Source organism: Vicia villosa, linkage group LG3, assembly GCF_029867415.1.
Source record: "Vicia villosa cultivar HV-30 ecotype Madison, WI linkage group LG3, Vvil1.0, whole genome shotgun sequence".
Lineage (NCBI taxonomy): Eukaryota > Viridiplantae > Streptophyta > Magnoliopsida > Fabales > Fabaceae > Vicia > Vicia villosa.
In genome coordinates this window covers 86237146-86250930 of record NC_081182.1, presented here as the reverse complement: position 1 = coordinate 86250930, position 13785 = coordinate 86237146, and the positions used below count along the sequence as shown (strand labels likewise).

Below are 13785 nucleotides of genomic sequence, written 5' to 3'. Positions count from 1 at the left end.
TGTTGTGAGAAAATAAAATGGTTTAATTGAAAGCAGGAAGAAAATAGCGGTCGCGGAACAATTTCGGCAGCACTTCGTTAGCAGGAAATCGGACAGGTTGAAGTGAAGTATCTGCCTCTATTTATAGGCAAGCCTTTGCAGTTGGAATGCGTGAAAGCAGGAATTTCTCTGACTGGGGCTTGGAGACGTGCGTCTCCACTTTTTGGGGAACTCCTTTGAACGACTTGAGACGTGCGTCTCAAGTGGAGAAGATTTAGGAGGATTGGGGACGTGTGTCTCCACTTGGTGACGTGGCAGGGAGTTGTTGGAGACATGCGTCTCCTCTTGCTTGGATGATTTGGGCCACGTGCAGATTTGTTTCTTCGTGGGCTGGACTTGTACTTTGCACATTTGGGCCTTATTTGCACCTCTTTTTCACTTTAGCACCCCTTTTTCATCTTTTAGGCACAAATAGTAGTCATTTTAGCTTCATTTCTTCTCCTTTTCATAAATAGTCTCAATAAGATGGTAAAACCTGAAACAAAGCAAATACTCGCATAATATCATAATAAAACAATATAATAAACGGAAAATGCTATAAATATTTATGGATTTCAAGCTAAATATACGATATAAAATCGTGTTATCATCTCTCTATTCGAAAGTGAAAAGGAAAATGAAAGAAAATGTGGCACTTCCTCATTCTAACTCTTACTATCATATGCTATATGGGCCTAAATATAACACCCCTTATTTACTCCCAACATCAATAATTAAGCCCAATAAAATATATACTATTTATTATTTCTATTTTAGTTACTAAATTAAATAACACCAATAATTAAATAGACACAAATATACACACCAAGTTAATTAATATAATCAATTATTATACTATCTAACAATCAATTAATTAATTAACACACCAAATAAAGTCAAATGAAATAGTAAAATAAATATCGATAAAATCCTCTAATAACTCAATGTCTCATATTTCCGGTCAAATCTTAATTACTCGGAAAATTCCCAAAACGCTAAATATTAACTCATTAATATTTCTAATACTAAAAATATTAAATTTTTTGATTAAATATCGATCCGCTATCCCGAACTAATCCCGACTAAATCGTCCCAAAAAGCGAAAATTTCAATAAACATCACAAATGACTAAATTAAGAAAATAATTATTTTTCCGGGTGTTACAGCAGCCAACCATCCAGAATATAGTACGATCTCATCAAACGGAATCGTCTCACGATGATCAGCGTAGCAGTCATAATGGACATTCTCAACAGCCATGCGGTCAAGACAGCGTCTGTAAGGATCAGACACCTAGTTTGCTCTGAGGGGGCGAAGGCTCTGGCACGCGACATGGCCTCAGTGTAACCCGACACCTTCCCCAGCCAATAATGTCAAGGAAGTGATGCAGTATCCAACTCTGAAAAAAAATACGGTGGTCAAACATACTATCACAAATATATAATAAACTTTGAGAAAATGTATAATAATATAAGATTATTACCAGGGTGTAGTTGCCAGCCACAGTCCTTGCCTTCCACAGGCATCCATCTCTGAGTCTGTGGTAGGTGTACGCCAGTGTAGCCGCTCCCCAGTTGTACTTATGGACACATGCGATATCGGATAATTACGTCAAGTAAATGAAGTTTGTGTATGTTAAGCCCGTGTCCACAAAGAGCTGAGTGCCTATCAAATATAATAAGCAATATCTCACCACCCGCTCTTTGTGTATATCTGCCTCTGCCTCGTCACCAACAACCTGATGTGCCGTAAGAAGCTCCGCATCATATATCCGCTGCAAGGAGTTAAACCTCACGTGCGTCCCGCGGGTCCTCTTCCCCTCCTCAAGCGCGTCAGCAGGATCAACCCCCAACTCCTCAATCAACATCTCCATCGCTTCCTCCTTCGTCAGTCTACCGTGACTAAGGAGGGTACCCCTTATAGGTAGAAGCAGGAGAATGCAATGTCGTGAAGAGTAATGGTAATCTCACCGTGAGGAAGATGAAAGGACGAAGTCTCTGGATGCCACCTCTCTGCAAATGCAATCAGCATCCCATTATGGATTGTCTGGAAGCCGACCTGACAGAGATCCCTCAGCCTAGAAGCTGCAAGTGCATCCTAGAACCACGACTCGTCAGGCTGCGCAAGAGCGACAATCTACCTGTCGTGGTTGTAGAACCTCTGGGGATCCCTCTTCTGAAATTTTTCAAAAAAACACTGTTACCTTTAAGCAAAGTCATAAACCGAATTAAAAAAAAGTAATATGTAATAACAAAAGAAAATTTACCTCCCTCTCCCAGATATGCCTGACTGAATGATCTGCATACTCTGTCAACAAGGATGCATCTATAGGACCCCCAAGGTATCAGACAGGCTCCGATAATGGATCATCCTCGTGCAGCTCATGAGGTGGCATCGAAGATCTTGCCTCGACCATCACTAGAATATGCAGAAAAGTAGAAGAACTGCCCCGTCGACGTCTGCGGGCAGAGGGCATCTGTGAGAAACCCTCAACATCATCTCGAGGCCTCCGTGATGAAGTAGTAGATGGAGAAGGCCTCTCAGCTGGAACGGATGGAGAAGGCCCCTCGACTGGAACGAATGGAGAAGGCCCGGTTGGAACGGGTGTAACAAGTACATCAACTCCATTAGTCACCTATGATAATACTACACGCATCCCTTCACGCTGCACGGATGCATGATGTGCAGTCCTCCCATGTATAATGCGGTCTGGATGGTAGGTCATAATGTCTGCATTGTGATACAAATAAAATTAAGTTAGATACTATGTAGTTATAACAAGAAAAGAAAGAAAAAACATTTTGTTCTTCCGTAGATGCATCTACGGAAGTGCCTTAAGTTTCAAATAACTAAGTTTCTTCCGTATGTGCATCTACGAAATGACCCAACGTTCCACTCTTCCGTAGATGCATCTACGGAAGGTTATGAAACCTCTAAAACACAACAATGGCACCTGATCACTGTTATTGAGGATTAAAAAATTCATTTTGGTGGCTTGATCGTCCGTTTTACACATCAAACACTACCTACATTGTCTCTAAACTATATTTATAAAACTACCCAATCATTTCTACACCTAAAAATCGAATTCAAACTCTATTACGAAAACTCTAAAATAACTTGAAATGTCGAATACTTACGCGATTAAATTGAGTTTGAAAGTTGTTGGAATGTGATGATAGTTGTTGTTGACGTTATCGGCCGAACTCGAGAGGAAGAAAATAAGTTTTGTGAAGTTTGATATTTGAGGTTTGGAGAGTTTGAAGAGTTTGTGAAAATTGAAGAATGGGGAAGAGGAAGAGTCTGACACGAATATAACATCAAATGCTTCCGTAGATGCATCTACGGAAGCTTCTGTATGTACATCTACGGAACAGAACAACATTTAACCAAAAAAATGCGCTTTCGAAAATACATCTACTGAAGCAGGGAGATATTTTTGACAACTCGTATGGTGAGTGAGAGAACCAAATGGTGACTTAAGATATTCTCAGAAAATAAGATAAAAATGAAAAAAAAATTATTTACTTAAAAAAAACTATAATTTAGCATACTTTAAAAATTTCAAGACATTATTTTGTCTTAAATATAAAATAAAATTTAAAGACATCAAAATTGAATTTATTCATAAAGAAAAGTTTATTAAAATTGGAATATTATACTTTGACTTTCCGAAAATAAAAAAACGTTGAATTAAATCGAGTAAAATCATATATCATTTTTAATTATCAGCGGATTTTTGAGAATTCTTTTCTTTTTAACCTTATCTAGATTCTAGAGTGCTTTTTCATAACTTGTACAAAAAAAAGAGGATGTTTTTACTCGTTATAGCAATCCTAACACATTTAAACCAAAGAAAAAAAAACCTATATATTAATTAATCCATCAATATTAATTAGTTAAAACGTTTCCTTCTAAGACCTGACATCTTTTAATTTAAACCCTGAAAAACTTACATCTCTTAATCCAACGGCCAAGATTCATCGATTTATAATAACCAAATCCTTCGACATTTATCGCCGTCACGCCTTGAGTGCCGTTTGAGTTTCAAACTTTTATTCCCCTAACGTTTATTTCCGCCGTTAACTAACGGAGCAAAAAACTCACCACACAATAGTAACGGTTAGTAACGGCGACGTCGGTGCTAAATGTATATACGTTATACGCTTTCACAAATATATATTAAAAAATATAAATAAATAAATAAAATTTTGTTTCGATTTTTTATTTTATTTTTATATTTAGAATTGAATTTCAATTTTTCATTGATTCAACGTTCGAGGATTTTTCGAAACCTTAGCTTAACGAGAGAAGAACAATTTCTCTCTCTTTCTCTCGCTCTCTGTTCTATGAGCTTCACTTCAATTCCCGCCACTTCTGTAAAAGCATAGGTACTTCACTGTTCCGAGAATTTCACGATTTGTGCTGTTTTTTTGTTGTTGATTTCACTCTTCCAAATTCAGGGTTTTTCGTATTGATTTGATTGTTTTCTGCGTTTTTTTATTGGTTGAATGAAGGGGTTTGATTTGGTTTGGGGAAAAAACGGTTTTTTTGTTTGTTTTTGGTTTGGTTTGGGTGAAGGTTTTGATCTGATTGTGTGTTTTGAGATCTGGTTTTGGTTTGTGTTTGTATTTCACTGCAAAAGTTTGGAAATTTAGCAATTTTTAGGGTTTTTGATGGTTTTGGTATTAGATTGGATTTTTTTTTTTATATGGATATTTGTATGGATTGGTGAATGAGGATTTTGGGTTTTGTTTTATTGAAGGTTTGTAAAGAGGCTATGGCTGAGGTGAAATCAGAGGAGTATTGTTTGGAGAATAAGCAATCAACTGTTGCTTCTTGCTCCTCTGCGTCTGAAGGCAGTGGCAGTGGCAGTGTAGTTCATAAGTCTCCAGGGATATGTAGCCCACCGTCGCCCTCACATCGGTAACGTTCGTTAAGTTGTTCACTTTTTTTTTTTGTCATTGCAATACTAATCATGGATTATGATCGCTATGTTGCAATACTAATCTGCTATTGGCTTAATTTCACATTCTGCAATAGTAGTTTGCTCATTTTTCACGAATCTTTTGTGGCGTTTGTGTGTTGACTTACACCATATGATATGTTTGTACAGGAGGACAACCGGTCCTATAAGGCGTGCCAAGGGTGGTTGGACAGCAGAGGAGGTTAGTCTTTGCTTATTGGGAACACCTGTTTTCTTTTCTTCCTTGTTAGCAAAGCTGATTGAATTGGGAATTCAGTTCAATTTGATATGTCATTACGTTTGTCCCTGACAATTACTGTTTATCTCTGCTTGTATGTAAGTTAATATTAATTGTTCTTATTCTGTTATCCAATGTACTGTAGGATGAGACATTAAGGAATGCTGTTGCAGCTTTTAATGGAAAGCATTGGAAGAAAATAGGTAACTCCTTGACACAACTTATTATTACTACATTGTTTTTTTCTGTGGATACATCTGGTTCAATAATTATGCGATGATGATCTTTGTATGCAATTTACAAATTACAAATTTATGAATTGAACAAACACGTGTCACGGGGATGGGGTAAGGGTTTGAATTGAGGACAAACTTGAATCAGATATAATGTTAGAAAGGTTATATTATATGTGTATCTATAACCGAATCCAAATGCAAACAGAGTATAGTCACAATTTTACAATATCAATGCTTTTAGAGTATTTTAAATCATGTAAAAAAAGTTTTTTTTTTAAATGTTGTTACAACAGAAGATACTGGTTATGAACAGATGCCTCTCAAAATGAACTTGACTTGTGAGTAATAATGCAGAAACGATGTTTTAATGCAGAGATATAGGGATAGAAGCAACACACACCGTCTTTATAGTAGTTCACCCAAAATAGTTGGGTTACATCTGTCTTTACCGCCTGTGAGATTTTCTATTTGTGTATCAAGGAGATACTAGTAAGTAGTAACCTTACTTTAACCACTCCCTAGCTACACCTAGTAAGCTAATCTGGCTTTGTGTGTAATTTCACTCAAAGCTAACTCATGAATGTTGATCTCGATTCATCTTATGTGGAGTATCATAGAAATGAGGATACTCATTGATCACATACTTTGGACTTCTTTTAACGTTTCATGGTTTCTTGAAGCTTTTCGGTACCGGTCTTGTCTTGTCTAAATTTCACTAAAATGCACAGGTTAGTACACAATGAGGATCAATACTTAAGAAGTTTTGTCTTAACAATTTACAATTGAAATGTATGTTTGAACTGAATTATAAAGATCGGAGATCGTTAAACTAATTTAACTAACTAAAATACATTAAGAGCACAATAAGCTTTGTTTTGCAAAGTTCCTCATGATGAACTGTATAGTTATTCCGAGGAAAAGGTGGCTTATCCACAACAAGGTCTTCATTTTGGATTTTTAGGTCAAGATAATAGTAGATAGAAATGATCGAGATGGGGTTTCAAGGATCAAATGATGTAAATGGATGATGAAAAAGGAAGCGTTTAATGACAGTTGTGAGCTAAAAAGGGGGAAAAAAAATAGGAAGAAGTGCTATAAAAACGTGGAACGAGCTGGCTACAAGGATAAGGAAGGTAGCAAGAGACACTCTGCCAATCAAGTTTTATGCTAAGGGGTAAAACTTCATGGTGGTGAATTCAAGAATTTAAGGTGTGTCAAGCATCAGAAAGGATGGATAATGGCCAAACGATTGAAATGGATAATAAAGGTATGGAAAAGTCTAGGAGAGAAAAATGAATCACTAATTTAATTTGTGTAATGAGATTATGAGATCCAAGATAATACCGGACAATGGAGAATATGCTTTTCATAATACTATAAACATGTTTGGAAAGTTGAAAGAAAAAATAAATGGTAAACTAGAAATGGAGCATATACAAGATCTGAAAGCACACAAGTTGCGTTTTAAATTAAAATAAAAGACACTAATTGGACTACTGTTTAGCAAGAGATATCTAATTCTTGCTTAAAGGTCAGAGATTATTGTTATGAAATTGTTATGCTGTTATATGAAAATTATTGTTATGCTGTTATATAAAAATTATTTCATTATTATTTATAGTTTTCTTTGTACAAGGGTGGAGCCAGAGATTATATATCATTATTAAATTATTATGCTGTTATATGAAAATATTGTTATGAAATTGTTATGCTGTTATATATAGTTTTCTTATAGGCTTGAGGAATACTTTTTTTTAGTTTTATTTCTTTAGGATAGTTTTCTTATAGGCTTGAGGAATACTTTTTTTTAGTTTTATTTCTTTAGGATACAGAAAACTTAGAATGGAAGCCACTAAAATTAGAACTTCAAACTTTTATTTACGCTCGTTATAATATTTGTTTTAATTTGTTCTGTGACGGAGAATCATTATGTGTTTGAACATAGTAATTAGTCCGTGTGCCTCAATCCCAAGTGCTTTGACAACATGCTCATTCTATGACACCGGTTTTAAATGTGGATTGCAGCCGAGTTTTTTCCTGATAGATCAGAAGTTCAATGTCTGCACAGATGGCAAAAGGTTCTCAATCCAGATCTAGTTAAAGGACCATGGACGCAGGAGGTTAAAACCTAGGCCTCTTCTTCTTTCCAAATTTTTATACAGTTTTGTTCAAACCCTAACTTCTCTTGCTTGGCTTACAGGAGGATGATAAAATAGTTGAACTGGTATCAAAATACGGCCCTACAAAATGGTCCTTGATTGCCAAGTCTTTGCCTGGTCGAATAGGGAAACAGTGTCGAGAGAGGTAGGTTAGCCAAAGTTTGAGTCATATTTATTATTTGTGCATCTTTTTTAAATACTCTTTTTACTGGTAAAACATGCTATTTTCCATATCATTAAACATAAATTGTAGATCTGTTTCTTACACATCACCATCAACTTCTGAAGATCTTCAAAAAAATCTCAATGTTACAATTTTAAATTGATGACTAAATTAGTATAACTTGCTTTTAAATATTTACAACTCAAGTCATACTGGTTTTTCCTTTTCCAATGTTTTCAGGTGGCACAATCATCTTAATCCTGGAATAAAGAAGGATGCTTGGACTTTGGAAGAGGAACTAGCCTTGATGAATGCTCATCATATACATGGGAACAAATGGGCTGAAATAGCTAAGGTCCTTCCTGGAAGGTATGCTTTCTCACTAACTATTTAGTTGTTGTAAAGGAAATTGACGTCATAGCTAAAGCCATGGAATGAGATCTTTCCATTACCATGGTATTTGTGAAGTTATCATCTTTGATTAGCGTCCACCATAAACTTTCCACATGATTTTATTTTCTTCTGCTACTTTGGTAGAAGTGGTGGTATTTGGATTTAGCTGTCTTGATCTCTCTTAATAATTTATACTTAAATTTTTTATTAATAAATGGAGAAATATTTAGATAATTAGGAAAAAAAAAATACTGGACAACAGGTTAGGCATACAACCTCTGTGAGCAAGTTTTGATATGTTTTGTGATGTGAAGTGGCATGCCGTTTTATTTATATTTAACAAATTGTTAACATTCATCTTCACGAATTTTCTGCTGCAGGACTGATAATGCAATAAAGAACCATTGGAATAGTTCTTTGAAGAAGAAGTTGGACTTTTACTTAGCCACAGGAAAACTTCCACCAGTTCCTAAAAACAATCCAATATATGCTGCCAAAGATACACTTAGACGTTCTACTACTAAAACACTACCTGTTTCATCTAATATAGAATTAAATGTAGCTGTTGAAACATCCTCTGAAACTACAGCCATTAGTAAGCATGATGACAGTGGCAAGAATCAGTTTGAGTCTTCAGGGACAGTTAGAGAAGTTGGTGACTCTTCAAGTGTCCCAGGAAATGAATCTGCTGATTCTGACTGTGTAGAATGCAAGCCTGGACCATCCAATGTTGATCTTAACTGTGGAAACTCGGAACATATATCAAGAGCTAATTTTGGAACAACTTATGGGCCAAATAATGAGAATTCCGCACTCAATGGAAACTTAATAACTCGGCATTGTTTAAGCAATGGTAAAATGAGCAATAGTAGTAGCAGGTTAATCAGGACATCCGCTCAAGAAAATCAGAATTGCGGTTCTTTGTGTTACGAGCCACCAGTTTTAGCTGGTTCAGTTCCTTTAGATTCTCTTCATTTAAGTATCCTCTGCATGCAGAATGATTACAGTTCTAAGTTGCCATCCATGGGTTTCATCACTCCACCTCGTGCGAGGGATAGTGAATTATGTACGGAGACCCCTGAATCAATATTGAGAAAGGCTGCTGATACTTATCCAAATACTCCTTCCATATATAGGCGGAGAAGAACCGGGGTCCAACTACTCACTTCTCCTAGTAAAGTTTTAAAAGTCAATGTTGATTCACATGCTTCAAATGAACCAGATAGAACCAAGAATACTTCTGGTTCTGAAGCTCGGGTGTTGTCCAAGAGTCCCGCAAGCCGTGACAATAATAGTGTTATTCTTGATAATAAGGCATTCAATGCATCTCCACCATACAGGTTAAGAACCAAACGAACAGCAGTAGTCAAATCTGTGGAGAAACAACTTGAGTTTGCGTTTGATAAAGAGAAGAATGATGATTGTCTGCATGAAAGAAAATTGGTAGTGACATAGTGCACACATTGTAAGTTTTTGCTAATATTCCTCTTTAAATGTATCATTGTTTTTCTGCTTAAGCTACATGGCATCATATTCTTATTTGATATGATTATCTCTTTCTGGTTACTTAAAAGATATTATTTCTATATCAAGTTATCAATGATGTCTGTGGTAGTAGACAAAGCAATATCATTTGTATTGCATTACTTCTTTTGTCGGAGAGTTACATTCCTATTACCGTCTTTCATGTGAAACACAATGCTTAATTGTAATATGAATGATAGAAAATAGAGAGAATTGTAAAATCAGTTATTCAAATCAATTCCTACATTCACATTGGAGTTGACATATACTCCCTAAACTAACTCTAAGACAGTTTATAACTGTCAGTGCCACGTTGCACATGAACAGGCTGGCAGAGCCTAACTGACTGGCGCCAGGCTGGCTGAGCCTAACTTTATGGTGTCAGGCTGGCAGAGCCTAACTTTCTGGTGCCAGGCTGGCAGAGTCTAACTAACTGCTTTAGCTTCTTGGGCACTGAGAACCTTCTAGATGCTGAAGTTTGTTGAGTTAGGCAGTGAATAAAACTCTATTCACAGGTTTAATTGCATTGGCTCAAGTTGTGTTTGAAAAAGCGTGTAATCAAAATACTACAGAGAGAGCTTTAGGGTGAAAAATATCTTGTTCTTTTAAAGTTACTATTCAACTTTCTTTTGAGCATTTTGGATTACCTATATTACTGTGGTACTATTCAACCTTGTTGTTTTGAGCATTTTGAATATGTGTGTATATGTGAAATTTGCAATTATTTTCTTCAACATTAGTCTATTTTATTTGCTCATATGGCTTTAAACTTAACAAGAAACTTAAACAAAGCTAGAATTTGAATTTCATTCTAAATATGCTTAACCAGTTAAATTTCCCTAAATTTTAGGGATTTAGATACGTGGGGTTGCATTGAAATGTGAGTACTTATATAATTGAGTGCTTAGGAAGGTTTCCCTCAAGCAAGCCAACGAATTCAAGTTGGCTTCTAAACCTTAGTTCTTAGGTTGCCTCTGGCAATAATTGTCGTGACATCTCCGATAGGCCATAGCTACTGTGAAAATTATCCAGACAAACCTAACCATTGTGACCTACTTTGTCAAAGCTCATTCTTATTATTAGACATGGAAAGTGTTGACTGACTCATTACTGAAAAGAGTCTAACGGTGAAAGGAGTCTAAAGGCCTTAGTGGAGTGTGTTGATTGACGATATCAGTCATAGATGATTTTGGATGCTGACAACAGTTGATGCCACCAGTGGAGGGTGTTAGGGAACCTCATCAGCGGCGCCAATAACTATAGTGGCTTGTAGCAGTGGTAGAGGGTTGGATTGCAGCGGCCTCAATGGTGGTGTTGTGTTGCAGTGGAAGCATCAACTGCGGCTATGTGGAGAGCGTTAGTGCCTAGTTGTGATGGTGGTGGTAGCGGAGGGTGTTTGGCAATAACAATGGTGAAGACAACTATAGTGGAGGGTGTAAGCTGACAGTGGTTGAGATATTGAGTAGTAGACGTGGATGGTGTTGTATTGTGGCAGGCGCGATGAGAACGATGGATGAAGGTGTTGAGTGGCAATGGTGGTCATGTTGGGTGGTGAATAGATCAATGCAATTACAATAATTGTTCAGGTTGTCGGCTGTAGTGGTGGTGAAGGGTGGTGTTATGTTATGGGGATGAGGAAGTGCTAGATGGTGATGTCAAATTGACAAAGGTGGAATGTCTTAGATTACAAAGGAGGGCGAAAGATGGTGATGACTAAAAAAAGTTATACCCGGTGGCTATGACGATAGTGAATGCTAGGAACAACAAGAAGAATGCTATGGGGTGAGAATACTCCGTAAGGATCAAGTCTTTTCAAAACCAAATCGTGACAAGAATGCTATGGGGTGAGAGTACTCCGTAAGGATCAAGTCTTCTCAAAACCAAATCGTGACATTAAGTAGTGGGAGAATAATTTCATTTAAGAATTTATTCTAGGTTCTCTCTTTACAGACCTCAGTCATTCCATCTCATGTATTTCCATAATCCTCCACATTTGTCTCCGATCCGATAATCAAATGTCATATCTTCGTAAGGATCGGATCTTTTCAAAACCAAATTGTGACATTGAGTAGTGGGGGAATTTCGAAATACATATAGTAGGGGAATTTCATTTAAGGATTGGATCTTTTCACGGCATCTTGTGGTATGAATCATCGATCTACGGGCACACATAAATATGACATAAGTCACATAACTGATAGAATACAAATGCCTGCATTCTTCTGCTATCTGCTAATGCTTGTTGTATTTCATTCAGCAGGAGATACTATATTCTTCTTGCATTTTTTTTTTGTGTGATAAATTTATGACTTTAGCTGTTATGAGAAGTAATAACTGTTCTGAATTGATGCAGGGATTATGGCCGGACTTGCTGTTGAAGCTGGCTGATTGTTTCTCTAAATTGATAGACAAAGTTCCCCACTTTTTGGCAAGTTAATTCAGATTGCAGAGTTAAAATGACTCGAGAGTTGGCGCATTTGTTTCCATCACATATATCAACATAATTCAACAACAGTAGGTGTCTACTATGTGTAGAATAAGGATTGATAAATTCCATTTACTTGTTTATAGATATATTAATTATTTCTGTACAGTTACATGTTAGGAAAAATAAATCTTAAATTTTGATCATTGTTTTAAGATTACTTACTGAATAATTTACAGCCTTAAGCAGATGAATGTTAGTTTAGTGCAGAAAATACTGTGATAATCAGCTAAAGGTATTGCTTATGAAATTGTAGAAGTTTTTAACTTTTTGAGTTTTTATGGTTTTTATTTGAGGATTTATTATTATTTATAGGAGAATGATTTTGGTCACATGGGCCAGTTTCAACAAATTAGGATGAGGTTTAAGTGACAGCAATGCTGATTGTGTTGTGAAATTAAAATACTAATAAAAAAAGTAAAATAAAATAAAATTGTTGAGGATGAGTACTTTTATTAGCTTATTGCTTAGTAAAAATAACATTGAAGTAGTTCTGTCTCTTTAAAATATCTCTATTGTCACAATCCATTGTAGTGCATTATACGAGAGAGTTTCTTTGCAGACCCCCTTACGGGGAGAATTCCGGCTGAAAACCTAAAATTACTCCTGTTTCGGAGATGCATCTCCAAAGTCATTTTTTTCTCTCGTTTTTCAAAATTCGAAGATGTATTTTCGAAAACACCCATTCCTCGAAAGAGCTGTTTCAGACTGTAACCTAAATCAACAATCTTCCTGATTGCAAAATCGAATCCAAATTACTCATCAGTAACTCCTCCAGCTTAATCGCCATAGAATCCTTCCAATCTTACCTTGCAATTACTCACCAATCATAGAAAACTCATGATTTAATTTTCTCTTGCAATTACTACCTTGTTCATCATCAGCAGATTTATCCATTTCTTCAGCCATTATACTACCTTTTTCCTATCAAATCAATTCAACAGTAAACTAAAATAAAATTGGGAACACAAGATTGTAAACAAAAATAAAAATAAAAAACTGTGAACACTAAAAGAAATTGGGAACATAAATTGATAAAAAAATTAACAGCAATGCAAAAATATGGAGTTGGAAATCGTAACCTTGAGCAAGAACAATGAGTGAGAACGAACAAGTTAGAATCAACGGAGAAGAAAACAAAAGAGGTTTTTGGAAGTAGCATTGCAAGGTAGGATTGGAAAACAGAAGACGGTTTTTTCATCAGACAATATTTCGGAGATGCATCTTCGAAATTTAAAAAAGAGGTGTTTTCGGATATGCATCTCCGAACTCACATTTTTTATGAAAAAAAGGTGTTTTCGGAAATACATCTCCGAAAACACCTTTTATTTAGAAAAAAAAGAAGGTGATTTCGGAGATGTATATCTGAAAACACCTCTTTTTTTAAATTTCGGAGATTCATCTCCGAAATATATGGGCATTTAAGTATTTTCGCTACGGATGACCAAGAAAGATGGGAGGGCTATAAAGAAAAATTTACTTATACGAACTACAAAGCTCACACTCTATTGTTTGAAGATTTATGACACCAATCTGTTCTAGCCCTAACAAAATAACCACAAACATCTCTCACACACAATTCAATATCTAAGAAAACTTGATA

The 13785-nt window shown here is 36.0% G+C and overlaps 1 protein-coding gene across 1 annotated transcript; it reads left to right on the top strand.

Annotated features, from left to right (window-relative positions):
- Positions 1-4252: 4252 nt before the first annotated feature.
- Positions 4253-12976, top strand: LOC131662120 (transcription factor MYB3R-3-like). The gene is made up of 9 exons (XM_058931817.1): positions 4253-4409; positions 4784-4944; positions 5135-5186; positions 5368-5425; positions 7484-7578; positions 7659-7762; positions 8021-8149; positions 8554-9638; positions 12051-12976. The coding sequence occupies exons 2-8, from the start codon at positions 4799-4801 to the stop codon at positions 9626-9628; spliced, it is 1659 nt and encodes a 552-aa protein (XP_058787800.1). The 5' UTR covers positions 4253-4409; positions 4784-4798; the 3' UTR covers positions 9629-9638; positions 12051-12976.
- Positions 12977-13785: the final 809 nt, after the last annotated feature.

Excerpts from the sequence above, each read along its gene's own strand:
- LOC131662120 (XM_058931817.1), top strand. The coding sequence starts at position 4,799 with ATGGCTGAGGTGAAATCAGAGGAGTATTGTTTGGAGAATAAGCAATCA. Across the intron at positions 4,945-5,134 it reads CCACCGTCGCCCTCACATCG|GAGGACAACCGGTCCTATAA; the intron begins GTAACGTTCGTT and ends ATGTTTGTACAG. Across the intron at positions 5,187-5,367 it reads GTGGTTGGACAGCAGAGGAG|GATGAGACATTAAGGAATGC; the intron begins GTTAGTCTTTGC and ends AATGTACTGTAG.